This window comes from Grus americana, chromosome 2 (genome assembly GCF_028858705.1).
Source record: "Grus americana isolate bGruAme1 chromosome 2, bGruAme1.mat, whole genome shotgun sequence".
NCBI lineage: Eukaryota > Metazoa > Chordata > Aves > Gruiformes > Gruidae > Grus > Grus americana.
In genome coordinates, this window is record NC_072853.1 from 168,336,250 (window position 1) to 168,356,249 (window position 20,000).

General features: G+C 43.0%; 1 protein-coding gene across 6 annotated transcripts in view; it reads right to left on the bottom strand.

Moving 5' to 3' along the window:
* The window catches only part of SMARCC1 (SWI/SNF related, matrix associated, actin dependent regulator of chromatin subfamily c member 1), a 94,322-nt gene that overhangs the window by 44,413 nt on the left and 29,909 nt on the right, over positions 1-20,000 (bottom strand). For all 6 annotated transcript variants that reach the window (XM_054818352.1, XM_054818351.1, XM_054818353.1 and 3 more), the window contains 9 exons: positions 19,069-19,193; positions 18,222-18,281; positions 17,543-17,580; positions 14,830-14,951; positions 9,414-9,485; positions 5,877-5,990; positions 5,076-5,229; positions 4,658-4,771; positions 2,545-2,604 (listed from right to left, as the gene is read on the bottom strand). In XM_054818352.1, coding sequence (XP_054674327.1) covers positions 2,545-2,604; positions 4,658-4,771; positions 5,076-5,229; positions 5,877-5,990; positions 9,414-9,485; positions 14,830-14,951; positions 17,543-17,580; positions 18,222-18,281; positions 19,069-19,193 — 859 coding nt within the window. The remainder of the gene's footprint in view (positions 1-2,544; positions 2,605-4,657; positions 4,772-5,075; positions 5,230-5,876; positions 5,991-9,413; positions 9,486-14,829; positions 14,952-17,542; positions 17,581-18,221; positions 18,282-19,068; positions 19,194-20,000) is intronic.

A 20,000-nucleotide genomic window follows, 5' to 3' on the forward strand; every position in this document is an offset into this window, starting at 1 on the left:
AGAGTACCTTGGACAGCCCAGTCCGTACCACTGGAATCGATGGTCCCCAAGTGCTTAGGAATTGTTCTCCTGACCTCTGTCTGATCTTGGCCAAGTGTTTAAAGAAACAAGAAACTGCTTAGTTCACTAGGTTGTACTTTATTCAACATTCAACCTTCATTTCACTTTTATTAACACCACCTCAGTCCTACAAGTTATGTGTCACTGTCTATCCATTTTTAATCACACTAGCATTTAAGAGCAGCTTTGCTTCTCATGGCCATGAAGGGTTTGGGATTGTTCTTTTTTTTTTTTTCTCCTCATTCTCCCTCATTGCTTGCTATTTTTCTGCTAGACAAACTAGCTCTCACAACAGTTCTCCTTACTATAAATAGCTGCACATGCACTTAACTATGCAAGAATAGTGCTCCGTGGAGATATGGAGAAGCAATGTGGCAGGTAAGATGATTCTGAGAGAGAAACGGTATTTCCTCCCCCCAATTTATTCAGTCAACAGGCAGAAGGACAATAATTATTTTAGATAAGATTTAGTCTTTGGAACTTCACTGCATATATGTTTGCCCAAAGCTACCCTGAGGATTTAATTGGACTGAGCTGGCTTGTTACAGCTGAATTACTTATGCTTGAACTGATATACTCTTTACTGATTTATTTATAGGTTAAATCCACAAAGAATGAAGAACAAAAGCATTATTAATTTAAACTCACATTAAATAAAACTAATCTCAAGACTTAGGGGTTTTTTGTTTGTTTTTTGAAACAAAGAAGAATATGTCATCTGGATTATTTCATTAGGCTGTTACTTGCTATGTATCACCATAAGCTACAAACATACAAAAGAATGAATTTTAAATATTAATACTGGTAAGCACAGAAGCCAGCATATCAAGATATTAGTCTTGTTTCTCCATACAAGAACGCTGTGAAAGACACCTTAGCTGTTTTCACTCAATAAGCAAAATTTTTCCATGTGCCAATAGAACGGTATCAGCTAAAGAGTGTGTCTTAGCCAAAAGAGATTTTCTTCTTTTAACATTAGGTTATTTGATGAACACACTTCTGTATCTGTGAAGGCTGAGTCTAAGAACGCTGCTGATTAGGCACTTGGGCTAGCTCAGAAAAGCAGCCACACACAGAAGCTGAGTATTGTTCAGCACCATCAAGCACTGTCAAGATCCATTGTCCATGCTCTTCCTTAGGAAATTAACTTCTCAATGGCTTTACTGACACATGGAAAGACAAAAAAGCCAGAACAATCATGCAATTGCGTCTGGTTTAAGCACTCTCTGCAAGTAAAAACAAACATGAAAAAAACCAAACCCAAATCAGAATTCTTATACCAGCACCCTGAATGACATAAAGGGGAAAAAAAAAAAACCCCTCAACTACCCAACCTCTACATCAAGAAAATGTTCCTGTAAAAGAAAGCTAGGTAGATGAGAATTTCTTTATAGGAAGTGGCAGCACATTAATTATTTCAGGCTACCGAGATTCTTCTTCTGACGAAGCGCCGTGAAAAACAACGCTGTCCTGATGTGAGTGCGAAAGACTGGAATATACTTCTGCAGCGCAGCTCATGCGATGGCTTTCATCCTAGACTGGGACTGCACGAGACCTGACAATTACCGCCTGGTTCAAGAGCATCACATTAAGCAGTCTGGGGATAAAGTGGGATTCTACTGCACTAACAGTTCTTTGACCTTATTTTTACAGTACCAATGTGATTTGAGTCATCTTGTGCATATTTCTTGTAGACTTCCAGAAAAACCTTAAATACATCAAGTGGAGCTATGTGGCAGAGGGAATGAGTAGATGTACGGGATTAGGGAGCTACCAAATAAAAAGCTTCTCCTCTTAGTGGCAGGAGACAGGAAACAGACTCATCTGTTTCCTAACTATTTAAACTTCAAAAACTAGCAGTTTCCCTTAACATGCTATGGCACAGCCAGGAACCTTTAAATTTATCAGAATTTCAAAATATTCATCTTAGTGGCAGGTAAACCATTACTTGAAGGGCATTTATTTCATACTGTAATTTGCGTTTAATGAAGAGACCTCTTTGCACTGCACGATCTGTTCTTGAGTTTACGTAAACATTCTTTAACACTTAATTTCTGCTTTGCAGATACAAGTCAGACAGAACCGAACCTTAAAGTACACGAAGCCCCTCTCGTACACAGATGTTATCCCTTTTTAGTACTAACATTCTCATAGCCATGATGGTCAAAAAATACAGAGGTACGGGTTGGAGGGAGAGCTGTAACCTTCTACCAGTTCAGGAGCCATAAGCATAAGGGCCAGAGGGGCAGCCGTGCTCACAGACACTCAACCACCCTCCTTCTCCAGCTACATCAGTTGAGTCCCAAGAGATCGCTTCCCACTATAAACTCTGCTTCGCTATTCCCATTTCTGTTAAGGTATGCAGTTGTCATCTAACTCCACTTGAAAAAAAAATGCATTAACCTACACGTAGATTTTTTTAAAGCACGTAATATCCTGCACGTGTTGGTTTCCCAGCTTTTGAGTTTGCCCTCGTGAACTTACTTCTAATAGCAGCAATGTCTCTTGTTCTGTCCATTCTCTTCCAGCACTTGCACCTTTACTCTACAAAAGACAGAGGGGGGAAAAGTGAAAACCAGGCATTTTTGCACAGAACTTTTTAGAAGAGCACATTAAGAAGGAAAAGGGAAGAATCTATTATTTAATCCACTCAAAGATGGACCTTTTCATACTAGAGGTAACCAGTCCCTGGTTCTCTCGTACAGTGGTTCGGTTCACATGATTTACTTACGTAGCTGAGGCACGCAGGTGAGTACATTCCTGCAGCCTCCGTGGAGGCTGGGGGTTACGGATCCCACCTTCCCAACACGTCTAGAACCCACAACTCCTTTTATTCCAAGCTAAAGTGATTTGTCACCCTTTTCTCCTGGCTACCTTTGCTTGCACATACAGCAAACAGAAAAGCAGATTTTCCTAAATAATAAAAATCCATGGGAGCGCTGCTGGCATTCCGGTCAGCTTGACTTTGGGGAGTAAAATTAAGCCAAGAAGAGAGCAGACTACACCGAAAACTACAGTTCACACTGAAGGACAGCGGCAGCCAACAGACACAACGGAACATCTAACCCCCTCACCAGCTGCCGTACAGCCGAAGGAGGCTGCTGTCCATCGTGGAGACAGTTTTACTCGATTCAGGCAAACTTGGGATTCTCTCAGCTTAAAGGACACCCTTCTCAACAGAACCGGGCTTACGTTAAATGTAACTTTAGCCCCCATCAAACCTCTGCTTCCAAGGCAGACGGGCTGGACTGCGTAAGGTGCATGCTGGTCCAAGAAATAAAACAGTTCAGCAGTAACTCAGTAAAAAAATTAAATCTTTACAGGTGAGATGAGCTACCTGAAGAGATGGAGTAATTACAGCAGGATAAGCTGCATATTTAGCAATCACTTGCTCCAAAGGTTGCCACTCCCAAATCTATACCTGGTGGCGAACTCCTGAAATAGCCCTAAAGTTACAAAACTTTTGGTGAAAACTTCCTCTCCCATGATTACAGACGCCCTAATCCATTACATGTCAAAGACAAAGGCAGCTTGTCACCTGCTTATGAAAGACCCTTATCTAAGGTGAGGGATAAGTAAATCTATCCTCTCTCAGATTTCAAACAGATCATTAACCCACAGAGCATTAATCAAAGGGAATCATCCAGCAGCTGATCAGTTCTCAAACAGGCTGGTACAAACAGCCAAAAAAGCAATTGCCACACATTAAAAAAAAGGGTAATCAACTTCTGCAAACAAATCTGCTCAAGTTCGTTGGTATAGATGCTTGTAAAGGGAACCAGAGTCTAGAACCAGTAAAAGATTTATGAATTTGGTGAATACTTATATAAAAAACTCACTCCTCCATGAAACTTGACAGATAGGCTTTATAGATAAATCCTGATCTCTTGTGTTTTCGTTTTGCTGGGTTTTTTAAACTGCTATCTCATGATCTCTTAGGCCAAGGAACGCTGCACTTACAGAAACCAGTTCCACAGAATGAGCCTGATGTGAGCCCAAGAGAGGCAGAACTCAGGCTTCCATGGCAGCAGTAACATGGTACTCCTGCAACAGCTCCGAGCACCACCAGGTACGCACCCAGGTATCAGGAGGAAGGCAAGAGGTTACGGAATTACTGACATCACTGCAATGCTACCTCACAACTTCGACTATCCGATACAACACACTGCAGTGACAGTGCTAAAACGTCCCCTGCAATGGTTTTGTGACACCTTTTGTTGCTAGGTCCTCTCAGGCTGCAAAACCCTGCTGAGCCTTGGAGAACAGGCTAGTTAAAGACCCTGCTGAAAGATCTCCGTTTCTGTATTGCATTATTGGACAGCTTGTTGATTCTGAACTTTTCAGGTAAAATATGCAATAATATAACAAGAGTTCAGTGTCTGGAGACTGACAGTATTGACTAGCTTGGGACAGGCACATGTCTTTATTTCTACAAAACCGGATCTGCAACACAACCACGTATCAGTGTTCTACATTGAGATAGAAGAAAACTAAAACAGGAATGTAAGATGACAGAAGTCATCTCAATGTCATCTTGCGGAGGACACTTGAGGAAGAAATCTTAATGGTGCAGGGGAAAAAATCCCAACATACTTGCCTTTGCTAAAGTCTTTTTTGAGTAAATGTCTGTGCGAAGTCCAAAGTTCTGCAGATCAGTAGGCTTCTCCTTGTTTTTCTCAGGAAAACTCAACATCTGCTGAGCAGCCGGAACCTGTGAACAAACATTACACGAGAAAGGCAGGAACTGAAAGTTATGCAAGGTTTTCAGACCAATGTTCAGCAGAACACGGACTGAACCAATCAGTTGAACATGAGTTTACAGAGATGACTTTACATAATATCACTTGCACACAATGCTAGCAGACTTGTTTTGGGGATTCCGAGTGCCTGAAACTCTCAACCCAGACATAAAAGTGAACATTTCAGCAAATCGTGTGTATATTATTCTACCGAGATGTTACACGGCACTGGCTCGAGCCGAGGCAAACGCAGGTTAGTGCGACCTGCGGGCTCACCTGCGGAGTGCGGATATGGAGAGGCATAAGTCCAGAGGGTGTATCAGCCAGCACGTTGAAGTGAGGAGTCGGGGGGGGGCCCATGGCCATGGGACGGCTTTCTGGATCCACTTGGTAGTTAATGAGACCCCACTGCTCCAGAAAGGCATGTACTCTATAAAACAACGCGACAAATTAAAATCTGAAAAACTGGAGCCTTGTTTATGCTTGACGCTGCAGAAAGGAGACAGCAAAGGACAAAGTTTATGTTTCTGGATCCGACACAGATCCAGAATCTTCTATAATCCTTCTCCAATCACTAACAGCAATACAAGTCACATAGCATGAGCTTTGTGAGGACTTGAGTGCACTTCAGCATGTTGCATAAAACAAAACATGACATTTTTGTTATAGCTAACAGGGAATTAAGGACAAAGGCAAAGCGAAGCTAGGGCTGTGTGCATGGAACCAGTTGCAGACAATGTATGGACTGGGAGGGCTGCACAACCAGAACACTGACCTAACAGCTGCAAAACTGGAATTTCTGAAAAAAAACCTCCACATACTTACTAAAGAGCAGAACCTAAATAATCACAAGTTAAGATCCAAACTCTGTAGGCACGAGTCAGCAAACAGAGCCTTATAAATAAAGAACAGCATACAATAGTCTGGTTACCAAAAAAAGTGGGGAAACTGCTGATCAACAGCACAATGGCTATTGCCCACATCCGTGCGGTCATCCTGGAGCACTTCCACTTCTGACGCAGCTCCTATTTCTTTTTGTTAACGTGAAGGCGGTGGCTGAAAGAGCCCCGGTTTTACCTCATGACAGCGCACACGTCTCCAGTCAGATTCCTCCTGCAGGCAGTGCTGGTCAGGTACTCTTGAGGGTTTAAGCGATAGGTGTCAATCATGAAGTTGCGGTAAGCCAGGTATCTGAAAGACAATCGATATGTAGTTCGTGTATGCTGATGTTTAACAAAGTTTAGAATGCGTTTTAGGATTCGCCTTCTCCAGACACCTGTATTACTGACAAGCAAACAGCAAGAGGTAATTTTTATCAAGTTAATGAATCGGTATCAAAAGCAATAGGTAAGTAGAATTTATTTTTATACTGAATATGAGCCATTTCTCCCAGATTGTTTCATTCTGGGTTTTATCTGTATTTAGATTAGCAGCACATTGAAGCACACTTAAATTACAAAGCGTGCAAATAGTTGTGGGCAAGTAAAATTAAAAAAATTAAGCAACTCAAATGGCTACCTTGACTACTTTGAAAATTGCAACCAAAAGCAGCACTAAGAAGTCTAACACCAGAAGTGTCAGAAGGTAAGGGACAGGACAACTCCTTGAAACATCTGCTCTTCCAGCACTAGTAATACAAAGAGGAATGTAAGCTCCTACTCTCACGCCTTTGCTGCAGCTCTGCTGCAAACATGTGAGAAGCAGATGGTCCTGCCTTCATCCTGACCAAGTTATATAGGAAACTTGCTGGGGAAAAGTACGGAACTAGGTGTTGGGCTCCTCCACACTGAATGTTTGGTAGGCAAGAATCAAAGAGGGAGCTTTTTCCATAAAGGAATGATCAGGAACATTTTTGAATGCTCCTGGAGAAGACTGGGTGACCACCTGGTTGAGGACAGGTACTTTAAAGCAGTCTTGGCTGCTGAAATTAGTTAAGGTCACGTAACCGGGTAAGAGAGAAGCCTAAGACAGAAACATCCCTAAGTTTAGCCTGAAAGGAGCCTGTTTTCGACAATGACATGACCCATCAGCTAAAACTTGTCAACAGCGAGAAAGATAAGTCAACTAGTATTTAGTTAAAATCCCTTTTAAGACAGAAACCACCCCCAGGCACTACTGTCACAAGAATGAACTTGCGTGAGCTTTCAAAACATGGTATTTTGTTTGGCCTGAAAACTAAGCTGGAGGCAAGACTTTTTCATTCAGAAGGATTCTTCTATTTTATTTAAAAAGAAAACACAAAGCCAAGACCACATGCTACTCCTGCAATCCCTAAATGGCAACAAAAATACATCTCTAGGATAACATCAGGATTGGGAGGAGTCCCTAGCTTGCTTCACTCATAGGCAATAACCAGTAGCAGCTCACGGACGAGTATCAGGAGACCTGATGTTATTATGTCAACTGAAAAAGGAAGCATGGGATTACACGTGACGACCACATCAATGGCAAATATGAAAGATAAAGCGTTCTTTCACAATTCAATCTGTTTGCGGTCTGAGACACCAAGCCCTAGAAACCCCAAATCAAAAATACGCTGAATAGTAAAACTGATGGAGCAGAGTTAGTGTCAAATACATTTTGGATCAAACACAATTTGGAATCGCTCCGATGCACCTAGGCTTACCTCTGCAACTCGGACATGCAGAGAAGTTGCCAGTAAAGACTACAGACTGAAAATCATTCAGGGTGCCAGGGACCACAGCAGGTCTCTAAGCCAATCTCCTACTCAAACCATGGTCAGCACTGAATTTTCACCAGGTTCCTTAGGGCTTTGTCCAGCAAGACCTGACAGACTCCAAGGACGGACATTCCCAACTTCCCCATCCCAGTGAAAAATTTCCCTTATATCAAGATAGAACTTGCTGTGTTTCAATTTGACTTAATTTTTCTTCTGCAACACCCTAATAACGAGCCTGGCTCCATCTTCTCAGTAACCTCCTCGTGCACTGGGCAACTACTATAAGGTCTCCCAATCCTCCTCCAGGCTGAAAAAGCTTACTTTCTATTTTTTATCTTGAGATTAGATCAGAAGCCTCACAAAAGAACAGTCGTGCCTGAGAAGAGGAGATTGAAGCACAAGAACATTCTCTGAAGTCCGCCTTGTTCACCTGCCGGATGAGCAACGCAGGATGGTATCACCACCATCCTCGGCACCAAGAAGAAACAGGAAAACAGTTAGTTTGAAGAAGCGGTCGGTGTGAAAAGTAGACGGCTTTGCTGACGTTGAGACAATATACTGAGAATACACCTCAAATGCTTCATTTAGTAGTTAATTCTAAAAAAATGGGTTAAAATCCCCAAAAGCTGCTTTGGAACTAGACCAAGATTTGATACCGAGATAAAGCGAACACGACTAGCCTAGTTTCGCTCGTCCAAGTTGACAAGCACACAATGGTCTTCTCCTTTTGGGGGAGGTTAGGATTATAATTTTAATAGAAACAAGCACATTGTTCAAAAGCCTGATGCTGACCATCTTCCTTTAATCAACCACCTTTCAAGATTGTTCTGAATAACTTAAATTTACTGTTATAACAGAAAATTCTAAGGGGAGGTGCACTTTTACTAGCACACATAACAAGCCTTGCAGTAGCTTCTCAAGATAAGCATTGGATGCAAAATCAGCAGCTTATCTTGTTACACTGCTAAGTCAGATCAGAAGTTAATCATTTGATATATGAAAAAACCTGCACTATCTCAAGACAATAATCAGCTTTATTTATTTATTTCAAACAGCTTCAGGGAAGCTCCAGGAAAGCTGTTTAAGCTGTTTGAACAACTGGGTGTGTATAATTTTGAATTAAGAACACTTAAGTTCTCCAGTAGGTACCGGATCCCACAAGATAAGACAGGTACAAACTGGATCTGAATTCAACTGAGAGAACTCCACGTAGATTTACCAGGCATGTCCAGGATTCCAATGTCACAAGAAGGTTTGGAACAGCTATAGAAGAAAAAAAAATATTTTTCTTCTTGCAATGCACAACTCCAACTCTCCGATTTAGATCGGACTACTTAATATTTGAAAATACAGTTACATCTCAGGCCTGCAAAGATTCGTTTTCCAACCCTGACCTGCACTTTCAGAATTACCCATCAGCTGCTCAGGGAACCATGAAATCACCACAGAGAACTGTGCAAAATCCGTTCCACAGTCCGACACAGCACCCTACAACAAACTCAGCGATCAGCACTTACACACAAAACTCCTGAGTTGCAAACATATAGCATGGCATGAGAAGAGAGAGAAAAATACGGAGGATTATTAAGTTTTTACAGTATCATGAAATTTTTCAGATGATTGTGTCTTGTACCACACAAAAAATGTTCAAAATATTTGTTCCAGTATTACTTGGGAGAAACTAGATTTCTTTTTCCTGGATAACCACTATTAACTGTTACTTTGATATTTAAACTTGTACCTTTAGAACAGTAACGCAGACATTACCAAACTGTAAGCAGCGGTTGTACAGGTACTCTTCTCCTTCTTTCACATCTCTAGAGACAGTATCTGCTTAACACATGCACAGCTGAAGTGACCACAGGATTCACGAAACCTGAAGCTCCTTTATCTTGCCGCACTCTGATACGCCTATATTTACGTGTTTTACTTACATTTCTGGAGTCTTGGACTTGTTTTTTCCATTAAAGAATTCAGGAAGAGCACGACGTTCGATCACATGAATACTGTAACAAAAATACACGATTCAGATGCCAAATACTAAATAATCTTGGAGTACTCTGCACACATCCAAATGAATATTTTGAGGGAGAATATTTATAGCAAGGGTTTGTTTTGTGTTTTTTTTTTTTAATAAACCCTACTATTCTAGCATGACCCTTTGAAATTGGCTTTTTTCATCAAATAAGCAAAGTTGCATTAAAAAAGCATAAAAAAATTCATTCACTGATCAAAGCAAAACTACGCAACCCTAATCAAACTTGGAAAAGTGGGGAGCAGCAGCACGTTTTCACCTGTACCTTCACCAGCTCTGCGTTCCAACAGAAGCATCCTTCCATTCTCCAACCTAGTTGGTGCAAACACTCCAAGTGCCGATCCCTCAAAGAAACCAAGCTTTCCTGGTACAGACTTACAAGATGGGAGTGCAAGTGCGTGCTTTGAGTCCAATCCCAAAGTTGGATCTACAGTAATTACTAGTGCTCACACGTCAGGGAGGAGACCAGCTGGCTTCGAGAACATCGCTACTACTTCCCTGGTCAACTGGGAAAATAAAATCCCAAGTACAGATATTTGGAGCAACTAAACATCATCTTAAAATTCAATTCTTCCCTTCTGCACTCCAAGGAACCACAGAGCAAAAACTGACTACGTATGGTAGAGCAGAACTAACAACACACGAGGTGCTGTGCAGTACATAAACTAAGATAAAGATCCCAGCAAGTTTGCCGATGACGCAAAGCTGTGTGGTGGGTCGACACGCTGGAGGGAAGGGATGCCATCCAGAGGGACCTGGGCAGGCTGGAGAGGTGGGACCGTGTGAACCACATGGAGTTCAACAAGGCCAGGGGCAAGGTCCTGCACGTGGGTCGGGGCAATCCCAAGCACAACTCCAGGCTGGGTGGAGAATGGATGGAGAGCAGCCCTGAGGAGAAGGACTTGGGGGTGTTGGGGGACGAGAAGCTCCACATGAGCCGGCAACGTGCGCTGGCAGCCCAGAAAGCCACCCGTGTCCTGGGCTGCGTGTCCAGCAGCGTGAGCAGCAGGTCGAGGGAGGGGATTCTGCCCCTCTGCTCCGCTCTGGGGAGACCCCCCTGCAGTGCTGCGTCCAGCTCGGGGGTCCCCAGCACAAGAAGGACACGGAGCTGTTGGGGCGAGTCCAGAGGAGGCCATGGAGATGCTGCGAGGGCTGGAGCACCTCTGCTCTGGAGACCTCAGGCTGAAAGAGTTGGGCTGGTTCAGCCTGGAGAAGAGAAGGCTGCGCGGAGACCTTAGAGCCCCTTCCAGTCCCTGCAGGGGCTCCAGGAAAGCTGGAGAGGGGCTGGTGCCAAGGGCAGGGAGTGCCAGGCCAAGGGGAATGGCCTGAAGCTGCAGGAGGGGAGATGGAGATGGGATGGGAGGCAGAAATCCTTCCCTGTGAGGGTGCTGAGGCCCTGGCCCAGGGTGCCCAGAGAAGCTGTGGCTGCCCCTGGCTCCCTGGCAGGGTTCAAGGCCAGGTTGGATGGGGCTTTGGGCAAGCTGGGCTGGTGGAGGGTGTCCCTGCCCATGGCAGGGGTGGCACTGGGTGGGCTGGGAGGTCCCTTCAACCCAAACCAGGCTGGGGTTCTGTGATTGAAATTCAACTTTAGTTATTTGACAGATATATTAATTTTTTTTCCCCCTTCCATAGCTGTTCCATGTGAAGTATTTATGTTCTTTTAGTAGAATCTTCCACTCTGCACGTACTATGAACCTGACAACGTAAATAACACTGCAGAAACTGATAAAATCCCACTCTAATATTTGCTAAATAAAAGACTGGAAGAAGTGATACGATTTATTTTAACATAAAGAAAGAAATTTGGTCCTGAAACATTTTAATTGCATGGTGATGGCACCCTTGGAGTTCTATCAGCAGCAAATCAACAAGATCATGTGTAACCCATGCCAAAGAGCGTGATATAAGAGCACTTGGACTGCAAAGAAAAATTATAATATGAAGAGCCAGAGTATATGTACCTTGATTAATCTTTAAAAAAAAAAGTTGACTTAATATGGAAACTCTGAGGGCCCTAAGATTTAACCCACCTATTACTAAGTAGGGAAATTGCTTCAAGATTAAAAAAATTTCCATTTATAGAAAGTGCCAGCAACGCAGGGCTTGTTAGAGTAACTTAAGACAGAAGCTTGTAGAATGGCACACGCTTTCTGCATGTTAAAATCTTGAGAACTACAACGGTCCTTTAAAAATTGTTACTTTTAAAGGAAACACAGAAAGATATATCCTTTACAAATCTTCCTCCTATCCGTTCAGCTTTTAACATACCATGTAATTGTCCTTTTACGCTGATACTGTTTACTCTTAAATTGCCATTCATAAGAAAATACTCCAACTTGAAGATGAAGATTAACCAATAAACTGTTCAGGTTTTAGTAACAAATTATCTAGTTCTCACAATGAAGTTGCTCAAAGCGTAAGAGATTACAACGAAACTGAATTGAGCATTAAATAAATTTTATCTTTTTACTAAGTAAAACATTAATTTTAGCAAGGACTATTCCAAAACAGCAGTTTATAAAATGTTTTGACAAGCAGATTAGAATTATTCTTCAGCTTGCTTTAAATTAGTTGCAACTGGACACATTAAAGAAATATTTCCGATTTGGGGGGCTGCAGAGCGTGGTTTGGTTGTATATTCACACATCCCAGGAAGCATCTTGCTGGCACAGCAAGAGCAGCAGCACCTGCAGTCTGAGGTGGGGCACTGCTCTGTATATGCTCTCTGGTTCTCTAGAATTCCAAAAAACTATTTCTAAATGAAAAAATGCCCAGAGACAGAAAAATGTCAGTCTCACAGCTGTGCTGTTATTTCAGCCTCAAATCCAAATCAGCTTAACGTGCTGTTTCTGGAGCACCAGGATCTAAATCACATCATCCTGCTACCTTGCGGACGTCCACTGCTCCCATCAGAGATGATTTAAGGTTGCCTTTTACAAGGTCAGAACAGGAACACCCAACGCAAAATGAAGTTTATTCTCTTTCTTCAGTGTCGTGGTTCAGCCCCAGCCGGCAGCTGAGCACCACAGCAGGATGGGGAGCAGAACTGAGGAAGAAGGTAAAACTGGTGGGTCGGGGTAAGGACAGTTTACTGGGACAGCAAAGGGAGAGGGAAAGGCCCGCACCAGGACTGAGAACAGAACAGACAAAGCGGGTGATGCACAGCCCGTTCTGCCCTCCCCAGCCAGCTCCCCCCTCATAGAGTGAGCATGACGTCATATGGGATGGCATATCCCTTTGGCCAGTTTGGGTCACCTGTCCTGGCTGTGTCCCCTCCCAGCTCCTGGGGACAATGAACTCTATCCCAGCCGAAACCCTGGACAGCTCAGAAATACTTCATTAGTCTTGCTCAGAAATACTTCATTAGTCTTTTAGCTGTGTTTCACAGCCAGATTCACCTCCCGGGAGTGCCATTACAACTCCTGCTGCTACTACGAATGCGCCGATCGAGAGTTTTTGACCAACCGTTATTAGCCAGCCACTCCCAAAATGCACTTGTACAATAGCATAAGAGTGATCTCATGACGAAATGTCATCACTGTCGCAGTTTTCTCAGTAGGGATTTATTATTATACCTTCACTTTACCAACAAGGAACTGAAGCACAGAGACTACAGGTATACCTGCCTTGGTATATCTCGATTAGCTCGAGCTACGCCAAGTTGCCTTTCCTGATCTACAGCAGCTCCACAGCTCTTTATCCCTTTATGAAATGCATCAGCAGAGTGTTTCATGCTGTGTAACAGAACTACACCCCGAGCTTTTCATAGAATCCCAGAATCGTTTGGGCTGGAAAAGACCCTTAAGACCACGGAGTCCAACCGTTACCCCAGCACTGCCCAGCCCACCACTAACCCATGTCCCCAAGCACCACATCTACATGGCTCTGAAATCCCTCCAGGGACGGGGACTCCACCACTGCCCTGGGCAGCCTGGCCCAGGGCTTGACAGCCCTTTGGGGGAAGAAAGGTTTCCTGATCTCCAGTCTAAACCTCCCCTGGCACAACTTGAGGCCGTTTCCTCTCGTCCTATCGCTTCTTCCTTGGGAGAAGAGACTGACCCCCACCTGGCTACACCCTCCTTTCAGGGAGTTGTAGAGAGCCATCAGGTCTCCCCTCAGCCTCCTCTTCTCCAGGCTAAACCACCCCAGTTCCCTCAGCCGCTCCTCATCAGACTTGTGCTCCAGACCCTTCACCACTTGGTTGCCCTTCTCTGGACACGCTCCAGCACCTCAATGTCCTTCTTGGAGCGAGGGGCCCAAAACTGAACACAGTACGGCCTCACCTCAGAAAGCAAGCGGATCACGTGTACATTCAGAGTACATGATCTTTGGCGTTCTGCTTCCAGGATCATCTCAAAATGAGAGTGCAAGGGGACGAAGAAAAGGGATGGTTCTACTTATGAGGATTTAGGTCAACTCAAGCCATGAGTGCAGACACAGACCAAGCAACTGACTCAAGGTTGACTGACAAAGTTTGCCAGAGCTGGAAAACAAACCAATCCTTACAGATCTCACCTTAATTCACTACTAACAAAAGTTATCCACTTGTGAAAGTTGACCATGAATCCTAATGCTCCAGCGTCATAGCACATCTTTTTAGATTCCAGCCTAAACAACGTCTCAACTCCTAGAGCCAAGACAAAAATGCATGCTCAAATGACAGCCAATCCAGGCAACTGACTATTCCTTATTCTCTTTCCAAAGCAGTATTTAAAAAATAATACTAAAAAAATACTACATCAGAGTCTAACTTGGAGGAATTTTCATTCCCAATCACTTGCTTCTGTTCCCACACTACAAAAGTTTGAGTATACAGAGAACATTAGGGCTACTATAGAGAGTTACTTGGTCACAGCACACCACAAACCTCTGTCTCCATGGAGGATTCCCAAATGAAACAAATAATATATATCCCTGTATAATCAGTGACTTATCCTCAAAGTCAAGATCTGAAGCAAAATAAAAAGCCACCAGGTTTCAGAAGTAGATACAAACATAGAAAGATCATACAAGGACTAAAGAAGTAGGGAAGAGAAAGGACTTATTTTCCCATGGTGTGTGGGGGAAATCAATGTAAAGCAAAAAATGCTGAGAAGGTCAACTGGAGATCTATGCTGTTTGAAATTCTCTCTCTTCCCCATTCCCAATCCCTGAAAATCGCCAGAAGTCAGCTCAGAAAGATTTATAAATGGAAAAGATGTACCCACACATGGGAACTAGACCTAAACAGGAGTCATTTCTTTCCGCTCTCAGCCTGATTTGAGAAATAACCACCAAAACTCTAAGGCTTCTCCCAGTCCCAATTATTTTCTTACCAGTTGTAGTCAAACCAAGATGCATAGCTCGGAATAATGATGTGGTTGGTTTGTTCCGTGACATTATCTTCACCTGGATCAATCGACCGACTTTGATCACCTTTGTTAGGATCTTCATCTTCCTGTATCATGGAGGGAATACAACGGTTAGTAGGTTACAAGAGACATACCTAACAACTCTCAGCCAGCCCAAAGTTAGCCCAAACCAAGTGCTTTCCAATCCTGTACAGAATAAACTTTTCCTGACGCAATCTCTGCTCAACAGGGAAAATCTCAGGGACCAGAGAGAGTGCAATCTGTGTTCATGAAAATATTAAAGCACGCATAAGGCCAGTAAGAAGTTTTCACCGAGTCAGCTCTCAAATCTCAAGTACGTACTTGCAGTACAGTTAGATCATGCTTTGCATCCTGTTTGTAAAATTAAGCATGCTCTAACTATGGGAGAAAACACTGCACTTCAATTCCGCAGTATACTGCAGCCACGTGTGATGAATACAGCACAAATCTAGAGCACTTTGTGAGCTGTCAGCCGAGCTCTTGCTGCCATCTCCAGTTACTGACACCGCACCAGCTCTCAGTATCGTCTAAGACGGGTCGTATATTTTGCCACTCTTCCCCCATTAACCTTCTCGTTCCTCAGAAGAGCACTGAAGGAAATCAGATTCATTACTTCTAGTTTCACTGGGAGACACTTGTCAGCAGTAATAGTTTCGTGTCTGCCAAACTGTGTCTCGTTACGCTGGATTTTTGCTTGGATAAACTCACTTTGATCAATTTTAAAGCTGGTTTTGGGGTTTTCTCTCTTGTGAAAGAAAGACACTGAGTGCAACTTGTAACTCTGCGTGTCCCTGCGTTTGCATCCACTCAGGGCATGACCAGACCCATGAGTTTGCTCACGTAGAGGTGTGAGGACATCCGTCACCAAGATTTTATAAGATTCCCAAAAGCAGAGGAGAAGCCTTTGGTCACTTTCTGCTGCTTCACAACAGAAGCCTCCCGTGAACTCCAGCTGCTCTGAGCTCCAGCACACGTTCACTTCTGATCCAAAATGATACAGAGAAGGGTACGGAGGTAGCAGAGAAGGAGGGTCAGGACGTGATATGAACTCTACCAGAAAACCTCAGGTGCCATTTGAAAAGCTGGCAGGCAACTCAACGTTAAATGTTTTTCTTTCCCTGAATTACTAATCCAGACAGCTTTCACAAAAAGAGAACAGACTTAAAAATAACCAGTGCTCTAAAGCAAGACCTTAAAGAGCCATTGGTATTGATGATGTATCTTTCTGGGGACTAAATTCCCCCCAAGACAACAAGGTATCATTCTAAATATATTTAGTGATCTGACACTAACTATGCAGAAAAGAAGTCCTTCCTCTCATCATCCCCCCTACTTCCAACACCCCTCTCCTCTCAAAATGCATTCACTAAACAGAGAAACAGACCACAGGCTCCCCAAAACACCATTAAGCATAGGAGATAAAAAGCAAACCTCTGCCAATCTAACAGGGAGCAAATACTAAGGTTGCTGCCTAAGTCCTGCAGTGCCAGGGATGGAGAAGTTACACCAGAGAGGAGAGAAAAAAAAAAAAAGTATTTCCCATACTGGAAAAAAAAGTCCACTGTCATGTTCCAAGTTGGTTTCCCTAACTTGGAAAACAGTGCTTGCCTAAGAACCGCGTTTTGGTGATCTCTGTTCACATGGCTGTACCTAGATGCTTGACCCACTGCTCCTCAGTGCGATACCTGCGCCTAACTCCTACCAGAAAGGTCGCTTACGAGCTAGCCAGCGGTTTGCAGACCTAGAGTTGTTATCTTTCCCCATTTTAAAACATGGGGAAAGGATTTTTGAGCATTTCTGAAAACATACACAGGTGGGACGTATGAACTGAAATACGGGAGAACTAGAAATACGTCAGTACGGAAAGTCCGATTTTCTTGATTATGTGTATAAGTAAGGACACATCCAAACGTCTGTGCCTGTGCAGGCCTGCAGCTGTGTGAGTCTAACACAGACGTGATCTCTTCTGACCTGCGTGATCAGGCAGCCGTCATACACTGGTTACAGATAGTGCCCGGCATGCCAACACTGCAATTCAATACAGAAACCAGCAACTCTATTAAAATGATCAGGAAGCCTATCCAGGGTTTAGACTTAGTTCTGAAACCTAAAGAAAAAGCATAACCTTTGAAAAGTCTTGCACCTCAAAAATGCTTCTTTGGAAATACCTTGCATCTGTCTCCTCATTCTCATTTTTGATATAATAGATTGAAAAATACAAAATAATCTCAGAGCATTTGTAGAATTTTTATAATAGCAAGCCAACATTCCTACCAGTAATGAATTTAATCATATATCACCTGAAAAACATTACAGGCTAAGTTACCAAAGAGGAGATGAAGATCTTGATAGGAGAAGGGGTAATGGCTTTAAACTAAAAGAGGGGAGATGCAGACCAGATCTAAGGAAGAAATTCTTTATGCTGAGGGTGGTGAGGCACTGGCACAGGTTGTTCAGAGAGGTGGCAGATGCCCCATCCCTGGAAACATTCAAGGTCAGGTTGGACAGGGCTCTGAGCAACCTGATCTACTTGAAGATGTCCCTGCCCGTGGGGGGGGTTGGACTAGATGACCTTGAAAGGTCCCTTCCCACCCAAACCCTTCTGTGATTCCACGATCTCAGTTTCTACCAAACCTAAAGAAATGGCTGCTGTTACCTTTCCTCCAGTTGCCACTGTCTCCTCATCCTGCTCATCTGAAAGGTAAAAGCATCGAGAATTACACTAATAAAAAGCGTCCAATTGCTCATAAGCCTTTTGAGCAACGCAATTGCTTAATTGGGAAGAGTATTTGATTTGTTTTAGAAGGGAAGTGAGGAGGAACGCAAAGTGGACCACACATCATTAAGGCCATCTCATCCTTATGCAGGCACTCAACTATCCCAGCCAAGGGAACAGATAAGAATACAGAGGAAGGATAATTAGAATTTTTCCACACTCAGGAATCCATACCTAATTACCGCCTTTCGCAGTGCCCTAGATGTAGCCTCGGATAATAGGACACGGGACACTATTTTGTATTTCTCATGTCAAAGGCTTAGCAAAGCTCAGGGAACCGGTGATTCACCTTGATTCCCAGCAAGAAAAGAAAAATTCTACCAGAAAAAAGCTTGTATGTCATTAAAAATAAAGTGCCTATAAGGGAACAGCCTTGGCAAATGAAAGAGTCAATGTTTCAACTCGAACACACATGAAACCTGAATTAATACAATAAAATAGTAGAGACGCCTTTTAAAATTGACAGATTTAAAAATATTTATTCTGTTGGCCTGCAAGCAAGACTTTACTATAAACCTGAGGGGAGGGGGTGCTGAAGGGTGCAGTGTGTTTGTTTTACCGAGGTCTGCTACTGTTCCTCCTTTCACAGGCGTGTTTTCGCTGTCTTTCTTTGGGTTCACTACAAAAGCAAGATTGAAACTCTGATGAGTAACTCTTAGACAAGACAAAGTCTAGCATGCTTTTACTATCTTATCAACAGTTTTGTTGGTGATGTCTTTGCAGTTCAAAAGAGTTCATCTGTGCAGTTTAAGTACAACAGCCCGTTTGTTTGATTTCTCTGTAATTTCCCATCTGAACACAAAGCAGCTTCTATTCATGCGGTTAGTGGACTAAGTACTGTACTTTCTCCACCTGTACAACATGCAACAATTCTTACACGCAAGTTCAAACCAGGTAAAAACCAAATGGGGTGACACCCAAAAAGGCTTGGTGTCAAGGACTTAATAGAAGGAATTATTGTCTGACTTTACTTAACAGGTATTGCATAGATCAACACTTTTTTGGAAATGATTAAGCACTGAATGCGTTTGGGATGTTCTTAGAGTTTCCACTCATTTGAGGCGCTTATCTTGGGTACTTGGCATACAATTCTTTACCTCCAGAAAACTCCATACCCCAAAACATGAACTGTGTAATGGGTGAGTGCAGTCCTAAAATAGGGGAAATTAAACGTTTACGTGGATTTTCGTACATGTTATTTCAAAAAGCCAAAACAAGGTGAATCTGCTGCCCTTCTCAGCTGTCACGTTCAAGTCCCTGGCTAGAGAAAATTGGATGGGCACAGATCACCTGGCCCCATGGCTGCAAAGTATTTCAAAGATCTGACAAAATACATGTGTATTTTTTTTCAGTGCAGTTTAAGCAATTGTTTTAACATCCAAACAACCCAGTTATGCATATTTTACCATTTTTGGGAAGTACCACTTCTTCTATATTAGGTACTGGCGTGGGATCCTCCATGTCCTTTGTAAGATCTTCTTGCTCATCTTCTTCTTTCTGCCCTCTCCTTTTCCCATACAAGGCTGCTTGTCTAAAAGAGATCAAACACAAATTCTCTGCTAGCTGCAACTGTCAGATGTTCTCATCTTGACATTATTCTTCAGATACCAGGACTAAAGGACTGGGTTAAAACACTTGAAAACATGAATGCTGTAGGAAGTGGTGCTGGCGGAGTTAATGAAAAATATCCTCTGTATATTACTAAAACAAAGTAAGTTAAAAAAAATTAAATAAAATAAAATGCTGTTTTCCACTGTTTCCAGACTGGAGACCACCACTGTATATAAATCTCGATTCCAACCCAAAACTGTCTCCAGCATGCCAGCAGCACTTGCACACTAGTGAGATTGGAGGGAGCAGTGATTCACTTACGTTTGTCCTTTCAAGAGTTGCAATAATGGCATCTGCCGCGCAGGACAGAAGAGGCAACAGACCTTTTCAAGCCATGCTGCCTTATTTAACAAAAAAAGGCTGGCTTCTACGAGCGATTCTGCGTACCGGGGAAGCCATTTCGGGAACAAAGGCAGCATCACCCATGCCTCTCCTGACAGAATCTAACTCAGACTTTACATTTGGGACAAAATTAATTCAGATTATGAACTAATTCTTTCTCACCTCAGACAAATTTCCAGTCTTGTCTTAGCAGAGCCCAACAGGTCTATTAAACAAGACCCGAATTTGTAGTTCAAAAGTGCTCCCCTCTATACCCACACGTGAACTCCCACAAATAAGCTTTTATTTGGATAGAATACCAGCCTTTTGTTTTTTTAGAGCTCAAACTGCCACTGAAAAACCCCCAATCTGTAGGCCACCTGTAATCACAAATGCTACTCAGTTA